Source organism: Euprymna scolopes, chromosome 32 (assembly GCF_053919585.1).
Source record: "Euprymna scolopes isolate OS-2025 chromosome 32, ASM5391958v1, whole genome shotgun sequence".
Taxonomy (NCBI): domain Eukaryota; kingdom Metazoa; phylum Mollusca; class Cephalopoda; order Sepiida; family Sepiolidae; genus Euprymna; species Euprymna scolopes.
This window is the reverse complement of record NC_136513.1, coordinates 72,070,967-72,098,768: the sequence shown is the minus strand read 5'-3', so window position 1 is coordinate 72,098,768 and position 27,802 is coordinate 72,070,967. Positions and strand designations below refer to the sequence as shown.

Sequence of the window (27,802 nt, the reverse complement as noted above, 5' to 3'; positions counted from 1 at the left end):
AAATTGAAAACCTATCAAAAAATGTAAACCATTAAAAATAATGTAAACGAATAAAATAATGAAAACATAAAAAAATGCAAATCAACAAAAAAAAAAACAATGAAAAAAATGTAAACAAATAAAAAAATGAAAACGAATAAAAAATGAAAACGAATAAAACCAATGAAAAAAATATAAACCAATGAAAAAAATGAAAACAAATAAAAAATGAAAACGAATAAAAAATGAAAACGAATAAAAAATGAAAACGAATCAAAAATGAAAACGAATAAAAAAATGAAAACGAATAAAAAATGAAAACGAATAAAAAAATGAAAACGAATAAAAAATGAAAACGAATAAAAAAATGAAAACGAATAAAAAAATGAAAACGAATAAAAAAATGAAAACGAATAAAAAAATGAAAACGAATAAAAAAATGAAAACGAATAAAAAAATGAAAACGAATAAAAAAATGAAAACGAATAAAAAAATGAAAACGAATAAAAAAATGAAAACGAATAAAAAATGAAAACGAATAAAAAATGAAAACGAATAAAAAATGAAAACGAATAAAAAATGAAAACGAATAAAAAATGAAAACGAATAAAAATATATAAACCAATGAAAAAAATATAAACCAATGAAAAAAATATAAACCAATGAAAAAAATGAAAACGAATAAAAAATGAAAACGAATAAAAAATGAAAACGAATAAAAAATGAAAACGAATAAAAAATGAAAACGAATAAAAAATATAAACGAATAAAAAATATAAACGAATAAAAAATATAAACGAATAAAAAATATAAACGAATAAAAAATATAAACGAATAAAAAAATGAAAACGAATAAAAAAATGAAAACGAATAAAAAAATGAAAACGAATAAAAAAATGAAAACGAATAAAAAAATGAAAACGAATAAAAAAATGAAAACGAATAAAAAAATGAAAACGAATAAAAAAATGAAAACGAATAAAAAAATGAAAACGAATAAAAAAAATGAAAACGAATAAAAAAATGAAAACGAATAAAAAAATGAAAACGAATAAAAAATATAAACGAATAAAAAAATGAAAACGAATAAAAAAATGAAAACGAATAAAAAAATGAAAACGAATAAAAAAATGAAAACGAATAAAAAAATGAAAACGAATAAAAAATGAAAACGAATAAAAAATGAAAACGAATAAAAAATGAAAACGAATAAAAAATGAAAACGAATAAAAAATGAAAACGAATAAAAAATGAAAACGAATAAAAAATGAAAACGAATAAAAAATGAAAACGAATAAAAAATGAAAACGAATAAAAAATGAAAACGAATAAAAAATGAAAACGAATAAAAAATGAAAACGAATAAAAAATGAAAACGAATAAAAAATGAAAACGAATAAAAAATGAAAACGAATAAAAAATGAAAACGAATAAAAAATGAAAACGAATAAAAAATGAAAACGAATAAAAAAATGAAAACGAATAAAAAAATGAAAACGAATGAAAAAATGAAAACCAATGAAAAAACTGAAAACCAATAAACAAAATGAAAACGAATGAAAAAATGAAAACCAATGAAAAAATGGAAATCAATAAACAAAATGAAAACGAATGAAAAAATGAAAACCAATGAAAAAACTGAAAACCAATAAACAAAATGAAAACGAATGAAAAAATGAAAACCAATGAAAAAATGGAAATCAATAAACAAAATGAAAACGAATGAAAAAATGAAAACCAATGAAAAAATGGAAATCAATAAACAAAATGAAAACGAATGAAAAAATGAAAACCAATGAAAAAATGAAAATCAATAAACAAAATGAAAACGAATGAAAAAATGAAAACCAATGAAAAAATGGAAATCAATAAACAAAATGAAAACGAATGAAAAAATGAAAACCAATGAAAAATGAAAACCAATGAAAAAATGAAAATCAATAAACAAAATGAAAACGAATGAAAAAATGAAAACCAATGAAAAAATGAAAATCAATAAACAAAATGAAAACGAATGAAAAAATGAAAACCAATGAAAAAATGGAAATCAATAAACAAAATGAAAACGAATGAAAAAATGAAAACCAATGAAAAAATGAAAACCAATGAAAAAATGAAAATCAATAAACAAAATGAAAACGAATGAAAAAATGAAAACCAATGAAAAAACTGAAAACCAATAAACAAAATGAAAACGAATGAAAAAATGAAAACCAATGAAAAAATGGAAATCAATAAACAAAATGAAAACGAATGAAAAAATGAAAACCAATGAAAAAACTGAAAACCAATAAACAAAATGAAAACCAATGAAAAAATGAAAACCAATGAAAAAATGAAAATCAATAAACAAAATGAAAACGAATGAAAAAATGAAAACCAATGAAAAAATGGAAATCAATAAACAAAATGAAAACGAATGAAAAAATGAAAACCAATGAAAAAATGAAAACCAATGAAAAAATGAAAATCAATAAACAAAATGAAAACGAATGAAAAAATGAAAACCAATGAAAAAACTGAAAACCAATAAACAAAATGAAAACGAATGAAAAAATGAAAACCAATGAAAAAATGGAAATCAATAAACAAAATGAAAACGAATGAAAAAATGAAAACCAATGAAAAAACTGAAAACCAATAAACAAAATGAAAACGAATGAAAAAATGAAAACCAATGAAAAAATGAAAATCAATAAACAAAATGAAAACGAATGAAAAAATGAAAACCAATGAAAAAATGGAAATCAATAAACAAAATGAAAACGAATGAAAAAATGAAAACCAATGAAAAAATGGAAATCAATAAACAAAATGAAAACGAATGAAAAAATGAAAACCAATGAAAAAATGAAAACCAATGAAAAAATGAAAATCAATAAACAAAATGAAAACGAATGAAAAAATGAAAACCAATGAAAAAATGAAAACCAATGAAAAAATGAAAATCAATAAACAAAATGAAAACGAATGAAAAAATGAAAACCAATGAAAAAACTGAAAACAAATAAACAAAATGAAAACGAATGAAAAAATGAAAACCAATGAAAAAATGGAAATCAATAAACAAAATGAAAACGAATGAAAAAATGAAAACCAATGAAAAAACTGAAAACCAATAAACAAAATGAAAACGAATGAAAAAATGAAAACCAATGAAAAAATGAAAATCAATAAACAAAATGAAAACGAATGAAAAAATGAAAACCAATGAAAAAATGGAAATCAATAAACAAAATGAAAACGAATGAAAAAATGAAAACGAATGAAAAAATGAAAACCAATGAAAAAATGAAAACCAATGAAAAAATGAAAACCAATGAAAAAATGAAAATCAATAAACAAAATGAAAACGAATGAAAAAATGAAAACCAATGAAAAAATGGAAATCAATAAACAAAATGAAAACGAATGAAAAAATGAAAACCAATGAAAAAACTGAAAACCAATAAACAAAATGAAAACGAATGAAAAAATGAAAACCAATGAAAAAATGGAAATCAATAAACAAAATGAAAACGAATGAAAAAATGAAAACCAATGAAAAAATGAAAACCAATGAAAAAATGAAAATCAATAAACAAAATGAAAACGAATGAAAAAATGAAAACCAATGAAAAAATGGAAATCAATAAACAAAATGAAAACGAATGAAAAAATGAAAACGAATGAAAAAATGAAAACCAATGAAAAATGAAAACCAATGAAAAAATGAAAATCAATAAACAAAATGAAAACGAATGAAAAAATGAAAACCAATGAAAAAATGGAAATCAATAAACAAAATGAAAACGAATGAAAAAATGAAAACCAATGAAAAAACTGAAAACCAATAAACAAAATGAAAACGAATGAAAAAATGAAAACCAATGAAAAAATGGAAATCAATAAACAAAATGAAAACGAATGAAAAAATGAAAACCAATGAAAAAATGGAAATCAATAAACAAAATGAAAACGAATGAAAAAATGAAAACCAATGAAAAAATGAAAATCAATAAACAAAATGAAAACGAATGAAAAAATGAAAACCAATGAAAAAATGGAAATCAATAAACAAAATGAAAACGAATGAAAAAATGAAAACCAATGAAAAAATGGAAATCAATAAACAAAATGAAAACGAATGAAAAAATGAAAACCAATGAAAAAATGAAAATCAATAAACAAAATGAAAACGAATGAAAAAATGAAAACCAATGAAAAAATGGAAATCAATAAACAAAATGAAAACGAATGAAAAAATGAAAACCAATGAAAAAATGAAAACCAATGAAAAAATGAAAATCAATAAACAAAATGAAAACGAATGAAAAAATGAAAACCAATGAAAAAATGGAAATCAATAAACAAAATGAAAACGAATGAAAAAATGAAAACCAATGAAAAAATGGAAACCAATAAACAAAATGAAAACGAATGAAAAAATGAAAACCAATGAAAAAATGGAAATCAATAAACAAAATGAAAACGAATGAAAAAATGAAAACCAATAAAAAAACTGAAAACCAATAAACAAAATGAAAATCAATAAAAAATAAAAACAAATGAAAAAATGACCACCAATAACAAAATGAAAACCAATGGAAAAATGAAAATCAATAAAAAGAAATGAAAATCAATAAAAAGAAATGAAAATCAATAAAAAAAATGAAAACGAATAAAAAAATGAAAACGAATGTAAAAAAATGAAAACAAATGTAAAATATATAAACCAATGAAAAAAATAAAAACCAATAAAAAAAAATGAAAACCAAAAACGTTTAAAAAAAATGAAAATCAAAAACGTTTAAAAAAAATGAAAATCAATAAAAAAAATGAAAATCAATAAAAAAAATGAAAATCAATAAAAAAAATGAAAACCAATAAAAAAAATGAAAATCAATAAAAAAAATGAAAATCAATAAAAAAAATGAAAACCAATAAAAAAAATGAAAATCAATAAAAAAAATGAAAATCAATAAAAAAAAATGAAAACCAATAAAAAAAATGAAAATCAATAAAAAAAATGAAAATCAATAAAAAAAATGAAAATCAATAAACAAAATGAAAACAAATAAAAATATGAAAACAAATAAAAAAATGAAAACCAATAAAAAAAATGAAAATCAATAAAAAAAATGAAAATCAATAAAAAAAATGAAAATCAATAAAAAAAATGAAAATCAATAAAAAAAATGAAAACCAATTAAAAAAAGGAAAACCAATAAAAAAAATGAAAATCAATAAACAAAATGAAAACGAATATAAAAAATATGAAAACAAATAAAAAAATGAAAACCAATAAACCAAATGAAAATCAATAAACAAAATGAAAACGAATGAAAAAACTGAAAACCAATAAACAAAATGAAAATCAATAAACAAAATGAAAATCAATAAAAAAAATGAAAATCAATAAAAAAAATGAAAACCAATAAACCAAATGAAAATCAATAAACAAAATGAAAACGAATGAAAAAATGAAAACCAATGAAAAAATGAAAATCAATAAACAAAATGAAAACGAATGAAAAAATGAAAACCAATGAAAAAATGAAAATCAATAAACAAAATGAAAACGAATGAAAAAATGAAAACCAATGAAAAAATGAAAATCAATAAACAAAATGAAAACGAATGAAAAAATGAAAACCAATGAAAAAACTGAAAACCAATAAACAAAATGAAAACGAATGAAAAAATGAAAACCAATCAAAAAATGGAAATCAATAAACAAAATGAAAACGAATGAAAAAATGAAAACCAATGAAAAAACTGAAAACCAATAAACAAAATGAAAACGAATGAAAAAATGAAAACCAATGAAAAAATGGAAATCAATAAACAAAATGAAAACGAATGAAAAAATGAAAACCAATGAAAAAATGGAAATCAATAAACAAAATGAAAACGAATGAAAAAATGAAAACCAATGAAAAAATGAAAATCAATAAACAAAATGAAAACGAATGAAAAAATGAAAACCAATGAAAAAATGGAAATCAATAAACAAAATGAAAACGAATGAAAAAATGAAAACCAATGAAAAATGAAAACCAATGAAAAAATGAAAATCAATAAACAAAATGAAAACGAATGAAAAAATGAAAACCAATGAAAAAATGAAAATCAATAAACAAAATGAAAACGAATGAAAAAATGAAAACCAATGAAAAAATGGAAATCAATAAACAAAATGAAAACGAATGAAAAAATGAAAACCAATGAAAAAATGAAAACCAATGAAAAAATGAAAATCAATAAACAAAATGAAAACGAATGAAAAAATGAAAACCAATGAAAAAACTGAAAACCAATAAACAAAATGAAAACGAATGAAAAAATGAAAACCAATGAAAAAATGGAAATCAATAAACAAAATGAAAACGAATGAAAAAATGAAAACCAATGAAAAAACTGAAAACCAATAAACAAAATGAAAACCAATGAAAAAATGAAAACCAATGAAAAAATGAAAATCAATAAACAAAATGAAAACGAATGAAAAAATGAAAACCAATGAAAAAATGGAAATCAATAAACAAAATGAAAACGAATGAAAAAATGAAAACCAATGAAAAAATGAAAACCAATGAAAAAATGAAAATCAATAAACAAAATGAAAACGAATGAAAAAATGAAAACCAATGAAAAAACTGAAAACCAATAAACAAAATGAAAACGAATGAAAAAATGAAAACCAATGAAAAAATGGAAATCAATAAACAAAATGAAAACGAATGAAAAAATGAAAACCAATGAAAAAACTGAAAACCAATAAACAAAATGAAAACGAATGAAAAAATGAAAACCAATGAAAAAATGAAAATCAATAAACAAAATGAAAACGAATGAAAAAATGAAAACCAATGAAAAAATGGAAATCAATAAACAAAATGAAAACGAATGAAAAAATGAAAACCAATGAAAAAATGGAAATCAATAAACAAAATGAAAACGAATGAAAAAATGAAAACCAATGAAAAAATGAAAACCAATGAAAAAATGAAAATCAATAAACAAAATGAAAACGAATGAAAAAATGAAAACCAATGAAAAAATGAAAACCAATGAAAAAATGAAAATCAATAAACAAAATGAAAACGAATGAAAAAATGAAAACCAATGAAAAAATGGAAATCAATAAACAAAATGAAAACGAATGAAAAAATGAAAACCAATAAAAAAACTGAAAACCAATAAACAAAATGAAAATCAATAAAAAATAAAAACAAATGAAAAAATGACCACCAATAACAAAATGAAAACCAATGGAAAAATGAAAATCAATAAAAAGAAATGAAAATCAATAAAAAGAAATGAAAATCAATAAAAAAAATGAAAACGAATAAAAAAATGAAAACGAATGTAAAAAAATGAAAACAAATGTAAAATATATAAACCAATGAAAAAAATAAAAACCAATAAAAAAAAATGAAAACCAAAAACGTTTAAAAAAAATGAAAATCAAAAACGTTTAAAAAAAATGAAAATCAATAAAAAAAATGAAAATCAATAAAAAAAATGAAAATCAATAAAAAAAATGAAAATCAATAAAAAAAATGAAAACCAATAAAAAAAATGAAAATCAATAAAAAAAATGAAAATCAATAAAAAAAATGAAAACCAATAAAAAAAATGAAAATCAATAAAAAAAATGAAAATCAATAAAAAAAAATGAAAACCAATAAAAAAAATGAAAATCAATAAAAAAAATGAAAATCAATAAAAAAAATGAAAATCAATAAACAAAATGAAAACAAATAAAAATATGAAAACAAATAAAAAAATGAAAACCAATAAAAAAAATGAAAATCAATAAAAAAAATGAAAATCAATAAAAAAAATGAAAATCAATAAAAAAAATGAAAATCAATAAAAAAAATGAAAACCAATTAAAAAAAGGAAAACCAATAAAAAAAATGAAAATCAATAAACAAAATGAAAACGAATATAAAAAATATGAAAACAAATAAAAAAATGAAAACCAATAAACCAAATGAAAATCAATAAACAAAATGAAAACGAATGAAAAAACTGAAAACCAATAAACAAAATGAAAATCAATAAACAAAATGAAAATCAATAAAAAAAATGAAAATCAATAAAAAAAATGAAAACCAATAAACCAAATGAAAATCAATAAACAAAATGAAAACGAATGAAAAAATGAAAACCAATGAAAAAATGAAAATCAATAAACAAAATGAAAACGAATGAAAAAATGAAAACCAATGAAAAAATGAAAATCAATAAACAAAATGAAAACGAATGAAAAAATGAAAACCAATGAAAAAATGAAAATCAATAAACAAAATGAAAACGAATGAAAAAATGAAAACCAATGAAAAAACTGAAAACCAATAAACAAAATGAAAACGAATGAAAAAATGAAAACCAATCAAAAAATGGAAATCAATAAACAAAATGAAAACGAATGAAAAATAGAAAACCAATGAAAAAACTGAAAACCAATAAACAAAATGAAAACGAATGAAAAAATGAAAACCAATGAAAAAATGGAAATCAATAAACAAAATGAAAACGAATGAAAAAATGAAAACCAATGAAAAAATGGAAATCAATAAACAAAATGAAAACGAATGAAAAAATGAAAACCAATGAAAAAATGAAAATCAATAAACAAAATGAAAACGAATGAAAAAATGAAAACCAATGAAAAAATGGAAATCAATAAACAAAATGAAAACGAATGAAAAAATGAAAACCAATGAAAAATGAAAACCAATGAAAAAATGAAAATCAATAAACAAAATGAAAACGAATGAAAAAATGAAAACCAATGAAAAAATGAAAATCAATAAACAAAATGAAAACGAATGAAAAAATGAAAACCAATGAAAAAATGGAAATCAATAAACAAAATGAAAACGAATGAAAAAATGAAAACCAATGAAAAAATGAAAACCAATGAAAAAATGAAAATCAATAAACAAAATGAAAACGAATGAAAAAATGAAAACCAATGAAAAAACTGAAAACCAATAAACAAAATGAAAACGAATGAAAAAATGAAAACCAATGAAAAAATGGAAATCAATAAACAAAATGAAAACGAATGAAAAAATGAAAACCAATGAAAAAACTGAAAACCAATAAACAAAATGAAAACCAATGAAAAAATGAAAACCAATGAAAAAATGAAAATCAATAAACAAAATGAAAACGAATGAAAAAATGAAAACCAATGAAAAAATGGAAATCAATAAACAAAATGAAAACGAATGAAAAAATGAAAACCAATGAAAAAATGAAAACCAATGAAAAAATGAAAATCAATAAACAAAATGAAAACGAATGAAAAAATGAAAACCAATGAAAAAACTGAAAACCAATAAACAAAATGAAAACGAATGAAAAAATGAAAACCAATGAAAAAATGGAAATCAATAAACAAAATGAAAACGAATGAAAAAATGAAAACCAATGAAAAAACTGAAAACCAATAAACAAAATGAAAACGAATGAAAAAATGAAAACCAATGAAAAAATGAAAATCAATAAACAAAATGAAAACGAATGAAAAAATGAAAACCAATGAAAAAATGGAAATCAATAAACAAAATGAAAACGAATGAAAAAATGAAAACCAATGAAAAAATGGAAATCAATAAACAAAATGAAAACGAATGAAAAAATGAAAACCAATGAAAAAATGAAAACCAATGAAAAAATGAAAATCAATAAACAAAATGAAAACGAATGAAAAAATGAAAACCAATGAAAAAATGAAAACCAATGAAAAAATGAAAATCAATAAACAAAATGAAAACGAATGAAAAAATGAAAACCAATGAAAAAACTGAAAACAAATAAACAAAATGAAAACGAATGAAAAAATGAAAACCAATGAAAAAATGGAAATCAATAAACAAAATGAAAACGAATGAAAAAATGAAAACCAATGAAAAAACTGAAAACCAATAAACAAAATGAAAACGAATGAAAAAATGAAAACCAATGAAAAAATGAAAATCAATAAACAAAATGAAAACGAATGAAAAAATGAAAACCAATGAAAAAATGGAAATCAATAAACAAAATGAAAACGAATGAAAAAATGAAAACCAATGAAAAAATGAAAACCAATGAAAAAATGAAAACCAATGAAAAAATGAAAACCAATGAAAAAATGAAAATCAATAAACAAAATGAAAACGAATGAAAAAATGAAAACCAATGAAAAAATGGAAATCAATAAACAAAATGAAAACGAATGAAAAAATGAAAACCAATGAAAAAACTGAAAACCAATAAACAAAATGAAAACGAATGAAAAAATGAAAACCAATGAAAAAATGGAAATCAATAAACAAAATGAAAACGAATGAAAAAATGAAAACCAATGAAAAAATGAAAACCAATGAAAAAATGAAAATCAATAAACAAAATGAAAACGAATGAAAAAATGAAAACCAATGAAAAAATGGAAATCAATAAACAAAATGAAAACGAATGAAAAAATGAAAACCAATGAAAAAACTGAAAACCAATAAACAAAATGAAAACGAATGAAAAAATGAAAACCAATGAAAAAATGGAAATCAATAAACAAAATGAAAACGAATGAAAAAATGAAAACCAATGAAAAAATGGAAATCAATAAACAAAATGAAAACGAATGAAAAAATGAAAACCAATGAAAAAATGAAAATCAATAAACAAAATGAAAACGAATGAAAAAATGAAAACCAATGAAAAAATGGAAATCAATAAACAAAATGAAAACGAATGAAAAAATGAAAACCAATGAAAAAATGGAAATCAATAAACAAAATGAAAACGAATGAAAAAATGAAAACCAATGAAAAAATGAAAATCAATAAACAAAATGAAAACGAATGAAAAAATGAAAACCAATGAAAAAATGGAAATCAATAAACAAAATGAAAACGAATGAAAAAATGAAAACCAATGAAAAAATGAAAACCAATGAAAAAATGAAAATCAATAAACAAAATGAAAACGAATGAAAAAATGAAAACCAATGAAAAAATGGAAATCAATAAACAAAATGAAAACGAATGAAAAAATGAAAACCAATGAAAAAATGGAAATCAATAAACAAAATGAAAACGAATGAAAAAATGAAAACCAATGAAAAAATGGAAATCAATAAACAAAATGAAAACGAATGAAAAAATGAAAACCAATGAAAAAATGGAAATCAATAAACAAAATGAAAACGAATGAAAAAATGAAAACCAATGAAAAAATGGAAATCAATAAACAAAATGAAAACGAATGAAAAAATGAAAACCAATGAAAAAATGGAAATCAATAAACAAAATGAAAACGAATGAAAAAATGAAAACCAATGAAAAAATGGAAACCAATAAACAAAATGAAAACGAATGAAAAAATGAAAACCAATGAAAAAATGGAAATCAATAAACAAAATGAAAACGAATGAAAAAATGAAAACCAATAAAAAAACTGAAAACCAATAAACAAAATGAAAATCAATAAAAAATAAAAACAAATGAAAAAATGACCACCAATAACAAAATGAAAACCAATGGAAAAATGAAAATCAATAAAAAGAAATGAAAATCAATAAAAAGAAATGAAAATCAATAAAAAAAATGAAAATCAATAAAAAAAAATGAAAATCAATAAAAAAAAATGAAAATCAATAAAAAAAAAATGAAAATCAATAAAAAAAATGAAAATCAATAAAAAAAAATGAAAATCTATAAAAAAAATGAAAATCAATAAAAAAAAATGAAAATCTATAAAAAAAATGAAAATCAATAAAAAGAAATGAAAATCAATAAAAAAAATGGAAATCAATAAAAAAAAATGAAAATCAATAAAAAAAAATGAAAATCAATAAAAAAAAAATGAAAATCAATAAAAAAAAAAATGAAAATCAATAAAAAAAATGAAAATCAATAAAAAAAATGAAAATCAATAAAAAAAAAATGAAAAGCAATAAAAAAATGAAAATCAATAAAAAGAAATGAAAATCCATAAAAAAAAATGAAAATCAATAAAAAAAATGAAAATCAATAAAAAAAATGAAAATCAATAAAAAAAATGAAAATCAATAAAAAAAATGAAAATCAATAAAAAAAAATGAAAATCAATAAAAAAATGAAAATCAATAAAAAAAAATGAAAATCAATAAAAAAAAATGAATACAGAATTTAAAAATTAGTAACAAAACACAGTACAGTATATAATACACATGTATATAATCAAATAACATTATAAATAATGTAAATACCGTAACCAGGGTCCGGAAAATCATCATATTCCATATCGTAACCTGAAAAAAACGTATCCTAGAGCCCAAGTATCCCGGGGTTCTATTGTATTTGTTTTTAATTATTCAGACAAGTATATGTGCAGACTATATGTGCAGAAACCATTTTAAGCATTTTTATTTTGAACGTTGAAGTGTAAAGATTGGTCACCACATGGTGACTCAGTATAGAACTAAAAAGTAAGACAATTTTACTAAATGCATTTTTAAAGTCTAATTAATAAATTTATTCAAAACTTACCTGGATTATATTCGATAATTGGTATGGAAGGATTTGTACGATTCGCAATTATTTTGGTTGCAATTTTTTCTGGAAATAAAAAACAAACCAACATTAAAAATTTTTTAAAAAGCATCCAATACAGGGTGGAATGATAAAAGTGTCGCCCTAACGATAATGTTGTCGCCCTAAAGAAAACAACACTACAGCTTTATTTTAAAACTTTTATTGAAAACATCAATTCAGGTAACTTGATTATGCAGTAGAGCTGACATCTATTCAATCGTCAATCATCACCCCATATGACCAAAGTAGTCCAGAAGGTTCAGGTCAAGGAGGAAGGGGACAAGTGAGAGAAGGGTACAAAGCACTCCTTCTGAAGCCAAGCCTGAGTCTCTTTGGACTTGTGGGCTGGTGCCGAGTCCTGCTGCCACACCCTGGGTTTGCCAGCAGCAACCTGATTGCACCAGGGGATCACCACACTCTGCAGCACATCCAGATACATTTTGGTGTTGACTTTCAAGCCAACTTCAAAGATGTGAGGTGGCATGATGTCGCCCTCACTTGAAACCACACCAAAGACCATAACTGTGGCTGGAAACTTTGTTTTCATCACCCTGGGCACGTCCCTGTTATTCGTGGCAATCCAGTGATGCATTCTAAAGGTGCTGGCAAAGATCCTCTTGTCATAACTCGGATCGGTAGAGAGCATGAGTTGTACAGCGGTGCATCTCCGATCTCGCTTGTTGAACATTTCAGTGTCACTTTCAGACATGATAGAAGGCCCCTATCACTCTCGGGATTTGTACACAACTTGTAGATGTTCTGCAACAAAAAAAGAAAACCGCTTTTCATCAAACGGAAATGGAATCAAATTGTCTTTTCCAGGGTGATAATTTTATTGTTCCACCCTGTATATGTTGGCATATATTGAGTCCTGATAGTTTGTAAATAAATATTGAATGTTAACACCAAAGATTAACAATAAAAACTTTAAAAAGATTATACTTATTCAAGGCTCTATGGACATGTTTATCTTTAGTTAACCTTTGACAACTAAATATTTTTGTTTACTAGCCAAATGGAAAAGTTACAAACCAAACCCACATGATTTTTAGAATATGACATCTTCATTCTGTGACGAGTATGTACATCATAAAGATTTTTCTGTATATTTTTGAATAAGTGTAATTCTAAATATACAACAAATTTTATGTTGATACTTGAAGGTATGAACATTCTGATTTCTTGATTGGCTTGCTAGTGTATAGATAGAAACAAGTGTTATTTAACACAATCTTCAGTTTTAGTCACTGACAACACACACATTTTCCACAGGTTATAATCCATGTTATGAATAATGTTTGCTTGATAAACAATATTTTTTCTACAGCCTGTCAGTGAAAGAAATGCACTCACCAAAAGAGAAGTGTTTCATTATTTCTAGTGGCCACTTTGAAAAATCACTGGCAAATGCGAGTGTTTCACTTGCAATGTAGAGCCCTGTTATTACTGAATTTAGTAGTTGGTCCTTAATGAAATTTATTTTTATTTTTATTGCATGAGGAAGTAAAATAATTGGTGTCAATTTAAAATCATGATATAAGTAACATTGTTTTCATGTTATGTGCATACAAAGTCGTTCATGTTAATGCTAATTGAGTTGTTTGTTTTTATAATCTCTTATTCTGAATAGTTATTGTACGTAATGTTAACCTGTATTTTGATCTATTCTGTTATTCAATTTCAAGAAAAAAGTTGTTAAAATAATTTTTAAGCCTTAGATAGTATGTTGTTAATGTTAATATTTATGAAATTAATAATCTGTGACATGTGAATGAGTAAGCTTATGAATATAATTATGCAGTGATCAAAGATTCCATGAGAGGATTTAACTGTATTAGAGTTAAAGTGCTACTCTTTCAACGAGTTTACATATTTGGGAGAGTAATTCCAATAGGATGTATGGCACAATCATGTTGGCACACTGGTTCTCACCAGATCATCAAAGTTAAGCAACATTGAGCTTGACCAGTACTACTAGATGGGTGACCATTTGGGAAGGCTAGGCGCTGTATGTACCTTCTGGGAAGGTTGGGCATCGGGCCAGCACCCTTACCCTGTAAAAAGAACTCCTCGCTACAAAAACATCTACAAAAGTTGTAGATGGCCTATGCCCCTCCAGGGGCTCAAGGGCTATGGATGGAATTCCAATAGGATAAAATGTAACAATTATTAAACAAGGACAAACCGTACATATTGTTGGCTAGGAACAAGCTTTAGCAGTAACTGTAAATGGTGAGCATGTTGTGCATAGAAAATATTTCATTGTCTTCCTATAATGTTGAAGTTTCAAGGGAAAAATCGATATCATTTTATTAATATAGAGATAAAATAATAAGAAAAATGAAATTATCTTTGAAATAGTTTAGCAAAATACTATTTTGAGATATTTTTAATTAACTAAAAGAATACTCATTTCAGGACAAATAAAATAATCTGAGCCAAACAGCTTTGCCCTTTCATTTTACTTCAGCATAAACTTTCAGAACTCAAAGGCCCATCTTTCTGGAGCTAACACAGTTGAGATATTTACATGTTTGTCTAAAATTCTCCTTTAACTCTCAAACATTGGGTTAATAAGGAATTGAAGAACATAAATTTTCCTCTTCACATTGAACAGTATTATAGCATATGCATATTGTACTCTCTTGGTCTTAGCAGATTCAAGACAAGAATTTATCTGTCCTGGTGGAGTATCTTTGAAGGTTCCCTTTTAAAAGTTCCAATTTGGGAGAAAGATTTTTGGGGAGAACCAATTTTAGGGAGATATTTTTAGCGAGATTTGTTTTTAGGTTTAAGAGAGCAAGAAAAATGCTATATGATAAACACAAAATAATGAGTTTGAAAGTATTCATTCACAAAAGAGATATTTTATATATATTTATAAATGGAAGTTTACAAAAATATGAAAATATAGTATGCTTGTTAATATTTTTTAAAATCTTTGCAGAATAAAGTGGGTTCATATGCTGACATATTGAGGAAATCAGAGTTGATCATTTAAGGGATGTGAATTATCCACAAGTCTGAAAATTGTAACTAAAACTTCCAGAATTAATTACAACAATTACATTTGATTAAAAGATATTAATAAAAATCAATATTTTATTATAGAAAGAAAGTTCAGTGAGAAAAATCAGAAGTTTTTAGAATGAGCAAGTTTATACCTTGCAAACGATAATGAGAAAAGTTAATGAATTGTGTATACATATGTTCATTAGTGTCTGTGTGCATGTGCTTATAGCTGTCTATGTGTGAATTGAGATAGCTATTTAAAGTCTGACAGAGGGGCAAGGGAAACTGAGACAATGTAGATGTTAGCTCTGTTGTGGATGTTGGCTCAACTGTTTATTGAAGAAAAATCTGGCTTTCAGAGTGGATCAAAACATCAATTTTTATAAATTCAGATAGGCTTAGAATGTTTGTATTTGTTTTTATTAGTTCAGGCAAGTGTATTTGCTGAATCAATTGTGTAGAAATGAGTTTAAGCATTTTCATTTTGAACGCTAAAGAGTAAAGTTCTCAGTTAGGTGGAGGCAACGTGGAGAAGGGTCACTATTCGTTATATGAACCAGTGTATAGCAGTGTCAAGGAGATCTTATTTGTGCTTTGAATACCATGTTATTTTGAACATTTGGTAAGAATTTACTTGTACGGTGAAGTATCCTCATGTCAGTTTGTCCTAACAAACCCTTGTATAGAGAAATCAAAGATGTTCCAGGATGGTGCCTAGTAGATAATTAAAACTTTCCAAACATGTCCAAGTTTTATGTCCTCTTACAAAAATTAAAATCAAGAAATGATACTACTGAACATTATTTCTACAATTTTTACTCCAGTTTTAACAAAATTCATTACATGATTTTGATTCTAGAAAATGTCTAAAATTTAAAAATTGAAATTCAGAAAGTCTTGCTTCATTGGTATCACATGTTATATTAATTGTCCTATGTTCCTTTACTGTTCAACTGTGCTTGAATCACTGGTTTCCCATGTAAAACAGTCACAGCAATTACTCGACATACATTGCATACAATATGTGGGTCAAGTGTGTAAAAGTGTACAACGTTACATTGACTACGAATCAAAATATTTGCATTTTGTGAAAGGGCTTACAACCCCTCTTTCTCCCCTTTGAATAAAACTAAAAACAAGCCATATTACCCATTCTTCTGCCTAGCAGCAGTGTTGTAAAATTCATAATGATCAGTTAATTAGTTTAAAAGTTAATAGCATACATTAAAATATATAAGCATTTACCTAACTTTACATTTATTATTATTTATTCATTAAATAGAAGTCAAATTATGACAAATTGAAATATACCTAACTTTATTTTTTATTTATTTATTTTTATTTTTTTTACACAGTGATCACCACTTATCAAGGCCCGGAAGCCACTCAAGGATAAGGGTTATTGCAAGTACATTACATTAGTGTGGAGATTTGATGAAGTGTTTACTTAAGGGGGCGGTTCATTAGGAATTTGTTAACATTGGACTTGAAGACATCCAAGTTGTAGTCCGGTGGGAAGCAGGCAGACGGAACAGAGTTCCACAGGCGTGCAGTTCTAAGAAAGAAGCTTTGTTCATGGAATCCGCGTTTTGATTTAGGCACAGATATAAATATTGTCAATTTTTAGCTTAATTCATAAATAGAAGTCAAATTGTGACAAATTGAAATTAAATCGGAAGCATTTTTATACGAAAAATTGATGTAAAAAAATGAATATGTCTAAAATTATATCTATAAGTATGCGGTGATGGATTTTATACAAATATAAAAAAGAGGCAACATTTACAGGAAAGTGTAATCAAGCAGTATTCAAGTTCCTATTTACTTGCCTTCCCAGAGAGCAAAGTTAGACATGGGGGTCAGTCTTTAATGCAAAGAAAATCCAGCTCTCCAAAATGGGGTGCTGTGAATTGGAACAAAAATAAAAATTGGCCTCATCTAGAAGGATTTTTCTTTCACTGACATAAGACAGAATAGACTAAATGTAGCATCAGAACAGATACTACACATTCTTCTTAGCCAAAAAGCCAATAATATTCAAGATTGTTGTACTATAAACAATCACAATAAACAAGCAAAAATATGCTTCTTTTGTATGCATATTTTTACTAGTATATCTGATGATGGTATACTATACTTCCCCCTCCTCCAAGGAGGAGATATTGTCTGGAGAGATTGGTATTATGATATACAAACATATACTACTTTGCCCCTCACCCCAAAGAAGATTTAATGTCTGGGAGGATGATCTTGTAACAAAACAGATACTATATTGCACCACCCCTGAGTAATAGAAGTGAAATAGAATATCTTCATCACAGGTAATTAATTTTTTTCTTTAGACTTAATTAACTTTGGAAAAGGTAAGAATTCAATATTTAAGATTTCCTGGACATTTAGCAGTGCCAGAGAGGAGGTAGGAGATCAACCTGTTGCCACATGGATGTATGAGTCATGCCTGCCCCTTCTCCTCCATAGTCACCATCACCTGCTCATCATGTCAGTTGGGGTGGGGAGTACAGTTCATATAAAAGAAAAAAAGCTGAGCCTTAGCTGGAGCGAAATATCCCCCACCTGTGGTGGTTTTTAGCACTTTCTATTCAAAGTTAGTTTCAGATGTACTCCTAAGTACTCCTCCAAAGATGTCCCAATATCAAATTCGACTGTTCTGGTGATTCCTCTGGCAAAGGTCCTGGATGTTAAAAGGTCCTGATCCAACAAACTACCACTCTCTCAACATTGTAAAAGATCAAGAGGGCAACTCGTCTGACAGTGGTCACCAAAGTCTATCACAGGGGAGCAAAGGTCATTTCAAGCCAAAAGAAAAAAGAATAACAAGTCAATGACTGATCCTTTTGTATAAAGCAAATTGATTATTTATTGAAAGATTACACAATTCTAATCATTCACAAGTCTTTGATTTAAAATCCTAGCGTTCATGTCTGGATAGCACTATTGGTGAAGTCTGGCCAATTTTGAGGTTTAGTGATATCAACCCTAAGTCAAAGATCAATAACTCCTAATGGCATGGATTCGGTGAGTGAACAGAACAGAATCGTCGGAAATAATTATGCTTCACCTTATATTGAGAATTAGATGGATGTGACTCCACCCCTTTTCCAATAGAATTTAATTCATAATTCTCAATAATACATTATTGTTTCAAGTTTCCAATAATATTTACAATTTTCAATTCTGCATGGATCCAACTTGCAAGGTCATGAATGGTCAAAGGACCTTTGTCATCCTTCTTCCTTGTTCTTCATCCGTCCCAATCTCTCACTGTTATCCTAACAAAGAGGTGTTCCTCCTCCTCTTAATGATTGATCTTCATAATTATAAATGCGTTTTCTAAATTTGTGTTAACCACAATTTTTATTTGTATAATCGCTATCAAAATTTTAACCATGGCAAGTGTATTTTGGCAGTTAATTAATCATCAATTCCCATCTCATCACCTCACCCACAGCAATGTGTGGTCCTTCTGTTTATTCACATCTGATTCTGTTATTTTGGATAAGTTATCAGTTTGGTACATTTCAAAGACTCATTTATTCCTTATACTAATAAATGATGAACTTCAATGACTGGTGTTGAATTCAGTCTGCCATATTTTCTGTTTATTTATAATGTTGTTTTAATATCGACTCTTTACTGTCTATTCATTTTGATTATTGTAAAAGTTATCTTTGCCACTTATGATCAGCTACCAGGAAGACTGTTGACACAACACCTAATAACTGTCATTGTTCCTTACCATAGCATCATTAATATTTCCTTTTTCCAAATTCTTTAAGAAAATAAAATAACCAAGACTCTCTCGCTCTTATCAGATCCCATCATTCTTGTGATTAATTTGAAAGTAAGTTTTTTTTACTAAAACTTTGTGCAAACTGTTTATAGAAACTACAAGTAATTGTAAAAAAGAAATAATGACAGCTTAGAGAGAATACACCAAAACCATTAGAAAACGAATCAAAACGCAGAAATTAGAAACTTGTGATTTCTGAAAAATCTACAACAGTGTAGTAAATAATGGGTAATCAACAATCCCCCCCCCACTATCGAACAATCATGAGGTTGTTTGCATGGCAAACGAGAAGGCTAACATGCTTGCCAGTGGGTTTGCTTCAAACTCTATATTGGACCTAGCAAATCCCTCCCTCCCTGATTTTCCTTTGCGGAAAGACACCACACTAGATTATCTGAAAATCACCCCTTCTCAAGTGCATAGACACCTCAAAAGCATGTGGACCCGATCTTATCCCTGCTGTACTATTAAAAAAAATGCTCTGCTGAGGTTACTCCAGTCCTCTCCAAACATTACAACAAATGACATAACGAATCTTGCTTTCCTGACTGCTGGAAAACTGCTTCTTTTTACAAGAATTCTGGCAAAAGAACTGACTCATTAAAATATTGCCTCATTAGTCTCCTCCCACTTTTCGCCAAAATATTCGAGTTCATAATTAGCCAAGCTCTAGTCCATCATCTTACAGCTGCTAAACTTCTGACTGGTCAACAATATGGATTTAGGTAAGCCTATTCTACAGCAGATATCCCAACTGTAATCTCTGAACGCATATAAGATACACTAGACAAAGCAGGGGAGGGTAGGACGGTAGCCCTAGATATATCTAAGGCTTTTAACAGGGTATGGCATGATGATGATGATCTCAGGAAAATCAGATCATACGGTATCACTGGACGAATACTTAACATAATTAAATACCTCTTAAATAAGAGAAAAATCCAGGTTGTCCTCGATGGATATAAATGCAGGTGTACCTCAGGCGTCGATCCTTGGACCTTTATTATTCCAAATATTCATAAATTACCTCCCTGATAAAATTGCCTCTAAGATGGGTATATTTGCTGATTACACTACGCTCTATAACAGGCATGAGGGGAAAACAAATGAACACATATCAAAGGCAACAGCAGAAACACAAGTGGAAGACCTCCAATCTATAGTGGAATGGGCCAAAAATGGATGGTCACATTCAATGCTGCCAAGACTAATCTCGTTTCCTTCAATAATTACAGGAAACATTCTCACCCACCAATAGCTATGGCTAAAGATTCATTACCTGAACGTACTTCTTTCAAACTCCTCGGCTTAACATTCACAAGGAACATGAGTTGGAATAGATAAATCAAGAGCCTTGCCAAGGCTGCTGCGTCGCTGCGATGAAGGTGGGGTCTTTCTACTGTGCAAGAAGTTATTTACACCTTAAAGTATCCTATACCTCTACAAGGCTACCATTCGCCCATGTATGGAGTATTGTTGTCACATTACGTTAAATTATTATAGAAAAGTGATCCCCCACTTTTTTAAAACTAACATTTCTTCATATCTTGGAAACTACTCGTTTGCCGTAATTTTTAACGTTAATTTCGTTTTCAGCGACCCCGAAAACTTATACGAGTGGTAATTTTAAAGGAATTTTCGAGGGTGGAGTAATTCTTCATATTTACCAAAAATTCGATTATACACGGGAGTGATTATTCTATAACATTAACTTTTTTAAACCTGGGTACTAGTGCAGAGAGTGATCCGGACGTAAATAATAACGTTATTATTTTAAAAGCCATTCTTAACATGGGGAGGGTGTTTTGTACCTAGTCTATACTTTAACCTTACAACTGAATAAAAAACATATCATAAAACTTTAATTAAACTTGGAAATACGATTTAAAAAATAGCGCGGATCACTCTCTGCACTAGCACCAAAACCTGTCATTGCGTCTAACTCTGCTCTCGTAGGGAAGCAAGTAAATAGAGTAATAAAAACGAAAGGAAAAGAAAAGAGGTATTTTATTACTTACCGGCGACATCGACATCAAAGATATAAGAAGGTGACACATTCTTTTTTAGGTGTGAATATTTCTCAGTCAGTAAATCTTGTGTTGATTCAAAGGCAAGATCTAAGGTATTGTTATCATTATTTCCCGTACTGCCTTCTTTTTCTTCATTAGCACATTTTCCGTTTCTTTTTTCTGTCCGTCGCTTTTCACGTGTTTCCTTTGCAGACACAACATTGTCATCTTTCGTATGTAAATCGTGGATATTTTTTGTAAATATTGAACAGTACGAGCCACAAACAGTAATCAGCGACTTTTTAATGAAACTACTGCATCCTTTGGGTTTAATAGTTATCATTTTTATATATAAAATATGTAAATCAGTTCATAATATAATTGAATTGGCTAAATGTTGTATTTTGTCAATATAGTACGAGTAAAGCTGTAGTGTTGTTGTTTAAGTTTTCCCTTTAATTAAATGAATGAGTTATCTTTTCATTGATTTAAAAAGAAAAACACCGTTAAACTAGAATTTCATTTTTTTTTTAATCTCAAAAATGAATTAAAGCAAATAAAATAGGCAGTTAATAATTTTTTTTTTTTTTTGTACTTATGCAGAGAAGGTACCATGCTATTTTTTAAAATAGTATTTTCAGGTTAGAATTTAAGTTCTACGAATCTTTTGTTTATGAAATTGTTAAGTGAAAGTACAGAATAGTTACAAAACACTCTCTCCTCTCTGTTAAAATGGGTTTCTAAATAATAATGTTATTATTTTCAGCACGGTATTTTCTCTGCACATAAGTGCCGTTTTTTTTTTTTTTGTTTGTAAGTTTATTATAATTTATAAATGCAATTGAAAATTCATAGAATTTGAAGTAAAAGAAAATACAATAAAAAGAAAGTAAATCAACTAATTTTAAACTTTAATAATTTGAAATTACTTATTTGGTTTATTTGAATAATACAGAAAAAAGGATAACTTGAAAAGCATTTGACCTCTCCTTTTCCCTCCCGAGGGAGCTCTTGAAAATTGTATCCTAAAAAAAATAAATAAAATTCAACCTTGTGTTACAAAAATCTTTACGTAGAAATGAAAGGCGTTTCTAATTCGAAGGTTTTTAAGATTCCTTCAGTTCAAGACATCAAGATTGTAATTTTGCGACTTTTCTTTTCGAAACAACAAATATTTAAAGTCCGCATTGTAATCGAAATGTTCAACAGTTATTTGTTTTTAGAACACAACACCGGTTTTCCGTTTGCTTCATAAGTTTTTTGTTTGTTATTATTTTCACTGCACAACAAGAATAATTAAAACATAAAGAAATTATTTCTTTTCTTTCTTTCTTTCCCCCACTGGCTAATCATTAATGTTTTAATATAAAAAAATAAAATATATGTATATAATAATTATTCACTATTCAAGGTGGTAAGCGGCCCCCGGGTTAATGAACGCGCACAAATCTTTTCTTTCTTTTTTATTTAAAAAAAATATAAAATCAAATTGGAATTTTTAGGAAATGACTTTAAAGTAAAAAAAATTAATTTATCGGTTATAAAACTGTTGCTTAATAGAATAACTTTTTTCTTCCGACTGTGACTTTTTGTAGGGGACACTGACTTTAGAAGGAGAGGAGAACTAATAATAGGGCCTAAGCTGACCAACGTTCAGCAAATGGTTGGGGTGGATTGTCCAACAGTATTGGGGAGGACCAGCATGCGACACACGAAGGACACCATTGAATCAAGCACATTGTTTTGTTCTCTTTTTTCCTGTCCGACAAGAAGTCGAACTGAAACTTAAAGCAGTTGAAATTGAACTTTGGAAGAAGAGAAGAGGAAATCTAATGTATGGAATAACATTTGGGCTATAATTGTAGTTAACTCGAGAACCGAACGTTCTTTTTGATATATTAAAATGTCATGTAAGGGATTATTCGATATCCACCGATGCCTGGTATCATAGCTGTGGCGTGAGCATAGATAAATATCTCCCAACCCTTAAAAAATAAAAAGTGTCAATAAGTAGCAATACGAAGACCAGTTTCAGCATTTAATATAGAAATTTATTGACGAAAACATCACTTTTTTATATATGAGCATTTGTACTTTGTCATTACACAGGAGAAAACATGTTAGAGTTTGATTTTGATTTTATGTAATTAAATCAAACTGGACTCTTGTCAGCATTTGACCACTGTTATAATCTCTAATCTGTTAGGTTCGGTTCTCCAAGCTCTACTCATCGCCATCTTGATTTCAGGTCTTTTATAACGTCATTTTGGCGTGTAGATTTTTATATGCACATTACTGCATATCAAACTACATCCCCTCTCTGATCCTTAAAGACCACCTCAGCCAATCAAACCCTTGCTAGTCTCTACCCCAGTCAATCGGATCCCTACAAGTCTCTATCCTAGACAATCGGACCCCTGCTAGTCTCTTCCCTAGCCAATCAGACACCTACAGGTCCCAACCCTAGCCAATCGGACCCCTGCTAGTCCCTTCCCTAGCCAATCAGACACCTACAAGTCTCTTCCCTAGCAAATCAGACCCCTGCAAGTTTCTACCTTAACCAATCGGACCCCTGCTAGTCTCTACTCTAGCCAATCAAACCCCTGCTAGTCCCTTCCCTAGCCAATCAGACCCCTGCTAGTCTCTTTCCTAGCAAATCGGACCCCTGCAAGTCTCTACCTTAGCCAATTGGACCCCTGCTAGTCTCTATTCTAGCAAATCAGACCCCTGCTAGTCCCTTCCCTAGCCAATCAGACCCCTGCTAGTCCCTTCCCTAGCCAATCAGACCCCTGCTAGTCTCTACCGTAGCCAATCAGACCCCTGAAAGTCTGCCCTAGCCAATCAGACCCCTACAAGTCTCTACCCTAGCCAATCGGACCCCTGCAAGTCTCTACCCTAGCCAATCGGACCCCTGCTAGACTCTGCCCTAGCCAATGAGACCCCTGCTAGTCTCTTCCCTAGCCAATCAGACTCCTACAAGTCTCTACCCTAGCCAATCGGACCCCTGCAATTCTCTTCCCTAGCCAATTGCACCCCTGCTAGTCTTTTCCCTAGCGAATCAGACACCTACAGGTCCCAACTCTAGCCAATCGGACCCCTGCTAGTCCCTTCCCTAGCCAATCAGACACCTACAAGTCTCTTCCCTAGCAAATCGGACCCCTGCAAGTCTCTACCTTAGCCAATCGGACCCCTGCTAGTCTCTACTCTAGCCAATCAGACCCCTGCTAGTCCCTTCCCTAGCCAATCAGACCCCTGCTAGTCTCTTTCCTAGCAAATCGGACCCCTGCAAGTCTCTACCTTAGCCAATCGGACCCCTGCTAGTCTCTATTCTAGCAAATCAGACGCCTGCTAGTCCCTTCCCTAGCCAATCAGACCCCTGCTAGTCTCTTTCCTAGCCAATCGAACCCCTACAAGTCTCTACCGTAGCCAATCAGACCCCTGAAAGTCTGCCCTAGCCAATCAGACCCCTACAAGTCTCTACCCTAGCCAATCGGACCCCTGCAAGTCTCTACCCTAGCCAATCGGACCCCTGCTAGACTCTACCCTAGCCAATGAGACCCCTGCTAGTCTCTTCCCTAGCCAATCGGACCCCTGCAATTCTCTTCCCTAGCCAATTGCACCCCTGCTAGTCTCTTCCCTAGCCAATCGGACCCCTGCTAGTCTCTTCCCTAGCCAATCTGACCCCTGCTAGTCTTTTCCCTAACCAATCGAACCCCTGCTAGTCTCTTCCCTAACCAATAGGACCCCTGCTAGTCTTTTCCCTAACCAATCGGACCCCTGCTAGTCTCTTCCCTAGCCAATGTTTGGAATAATAAAGGTACAAGTATCGACCCTTGAAGTACACCTGCATTTATATCATTTATATCCATCGATGACAATCTAGATTTTTCTCTTATTTAAGAGGTATTTAATTATGTTAAGTATTCGTCCAGTGATACCGTATGATCTGATTTTCCTGAGAAGATCATCATGCCATACCCTGTCAAAAACCTTAGATATATCTAGGGCTACCGTTCTACCCTCCCATGCTTTGTCTAGTGTATCATATATACGTTCAGAGATTACAGTTGGGATATCTGCTGTAGAATGGGCTTACCTGAATCCATATTGTTGGCCGGTCAGAAGTTTAGCAGCTATAAGGTGATGGACTAGAGCTTGGCTAATTATGAACTCAAATATTTTGGCGAAAAGTGGGAGGAGACTAATGGAGGCAATATTTTTTAAAAAATCCTACTTGAATTGTACTTTTATTAAAATAGCTCTTGTTTAAAAGTGACAACTTTTTTTGCTTTTTTCAAAGACAACTGAATTTCGGAGTCCAGCACTCGAATTGCCATTCAAACTTCTGTAGAAATGAAGACAATGAAATGTAGTTTCATTCTATATTAATAAACAACTTTATTTGTCATTTTCATTGGTAGAAGGGAGAAACGAGGTTAGTACGTTGAAGTGTTCTTGTGTAAAGATAGAATTAATATATTGCCGGCTTGTTGAAGAGAGAACAGTTCATTTCACACGTGTTCATAGCTAGTAGCCGTCGGTACAAAGGAAACCGGTTAAAGGGGAAAGAAAGGGTAAAGACTTCAGTGTGTTTACATATGTAGGAGCATGAATTCAATAGTAGAGACAGGGCAAAGGGTTAGTGTCTTGTGGTAAGAAAGAGTAGGTGTGTGTGTGTGTGTGTGTGTGTGTGTGTGTGTGTGTGTGTGTGTGTCGGTGTGTGTCGGTGTATGTTCTTCAGCATGATAAAGAATGTTCGTTTGGGTACTGCACATGGAAACAAATGGGAGTTTGAAAAGAGCCATTGTTAGCTTGTTTTTTTTTACATAGGGGTCACCACTTATCAAGGCCCGGAGGCCACTCAGGGATAAGGGTTATTGCGTGTACAGTAATCAATGAGATAGTATTGTAGTAATCATTAGTATTGGAGATTTGATAAAGTGTCTTACTTAAGGGGGCGGTTTGTCAGGAATTTGTTTATATTGGATTTGAAGACATCCAAGTTGTAGTCAGGTGGGAAAGAGATGAACGGAAGAGAGTTCACAATCGTGCACTTCTAAGAAAGAAGCTCTGCTCATGGAATCTACATTTGGATTTAGGCACAGATAAAGAGTGGGGAAAATTATTGACAGTAGTTTCAATGAGATGGGTGTTTCTCGTGAAAGATTGGCGAGGGGGACTAGAGATTGGAGCTCAGACGAGCACTTGCCATGGAAATAATGATAAAACAAAGACAGGCTTGCAACGTCTCTTCTGTGGGAGAGAGGCTGCAGGGAAGAGAAAAGGGCATCCTCCACTAAGCCACAAAGTCTATTTTGTACTCTGTCAAGGCAGGATAGGCTGTTTTTAGCAGCTCCTGCCCAGATGTGGCAGCAGTACTCCATCCTTGGACGTACTTGGCTTTTATACAGATAGAGAATTGCATCAGTACGGAGATATCTTCTGGAGCAGTAGAAGGATCCCACCATTTTCCCAGCGTCCCTGGCAACAGATTTGATGTACGTGTTCCATTTCAGGTCAGGAGTAAAGGTCAAGCCCAGAAGCTTGTCAAAACATGGAGCCTCCCCAAGACGAGAGCCATCCATTTCAATTGATGCCAGATGGGGATCAGAGCGTTGATGATGTAAAGATAGAAACTTGGTTCTGGATGCATTAAAAGTGACCAGCAACCTCTTCCCCCATTGTACCACGCGCTCAAGATCAGAGGAGAGAGAATTGGAGAGAACTTTGTCATTTACGGCCTTTGATGTGTTGCCATAGATGGTCGTGTCATCAGCATAGATGTCAACGAATGATTTAAGTATGTGTTTTGGGAGATCATTGATGTAGATCAGGAAGAGAGTTGGGCCCAGGATGGACCCTTGGGGGACTCCAGCATTAATACTGTAGGCCTCTGATTTCTGCCCATCAACCACTACTCTTATGAACCTGTCAGAGAGAAATGATTTAATGATTGAGAAAACATTTCCAGTAATACCGTAGCTGGAAATCTTGTGAAGTAGGCCTTTATGCCATACCTTATCGAAGGCCTTTGATATGTCAAGAGCAATTGCCCTGGAAAGGAAACCTTTGTCAAGAGATTCACGAATGCTATGAGATATAACCGTTAGCACATCTGCTGTAGATCTTGCAGAGTGGAAACCATATTGCATATCACTAAGAAGGTTGTTTCTGTTGAGGTGGTTGACTACTTCTTTATTTAATATGGATTCCAACAACTTACTCATATACACAGGAGACTTATTAGGGGATGACTTTTCACATGAATTCTTAAATACAGGGCATACTGATGAGATTTTCTAGGGTGTTGGAAAGCACTTCTCCTTAAGGCAACGCTTAAACAGTAAGTATAGTTCTGGTTGGAGCTTTTTCAGCACTATAACTGGAATGCTGTCAGAGCCAGTTGCTTTACTGGAATCAAGGTTCTTGATTAG

General features: G+C 29.1%; 1 protein-coding gene across 1 annotated transcript in view; it reads right to left on the bottom strand.

The window, feature by feature from the left end:
- The window catches only part of LOC145256433 (dimethyladenosine transferase 2, mitochondrial-like), a 76,862-nt gene extending 54,286 nt beyond the window's left edge, over positions 1–22,576 (bottom strand). Inside the window, exons 1-2 of the mRNA XM_080115326.1 lie at positions 21,378–22,576; positions 12,492–12,560 (exon numbers count right to left, since the gene is read on the bottom strand). Of these exons, the coding sequence (XP_079971452.1) occupies positions 12,492–12,560; positions 21,378–21,711 (403 nt within the window). The 5' untranslated portion in view covers positions 21,712–22,576. The remainder of the gene's footprint in view (positions 1–12,491; positions 12,561–21,377) is intronic.
- Positions 22,577–27,802: the final 5,226 nt, after the last annotated feature.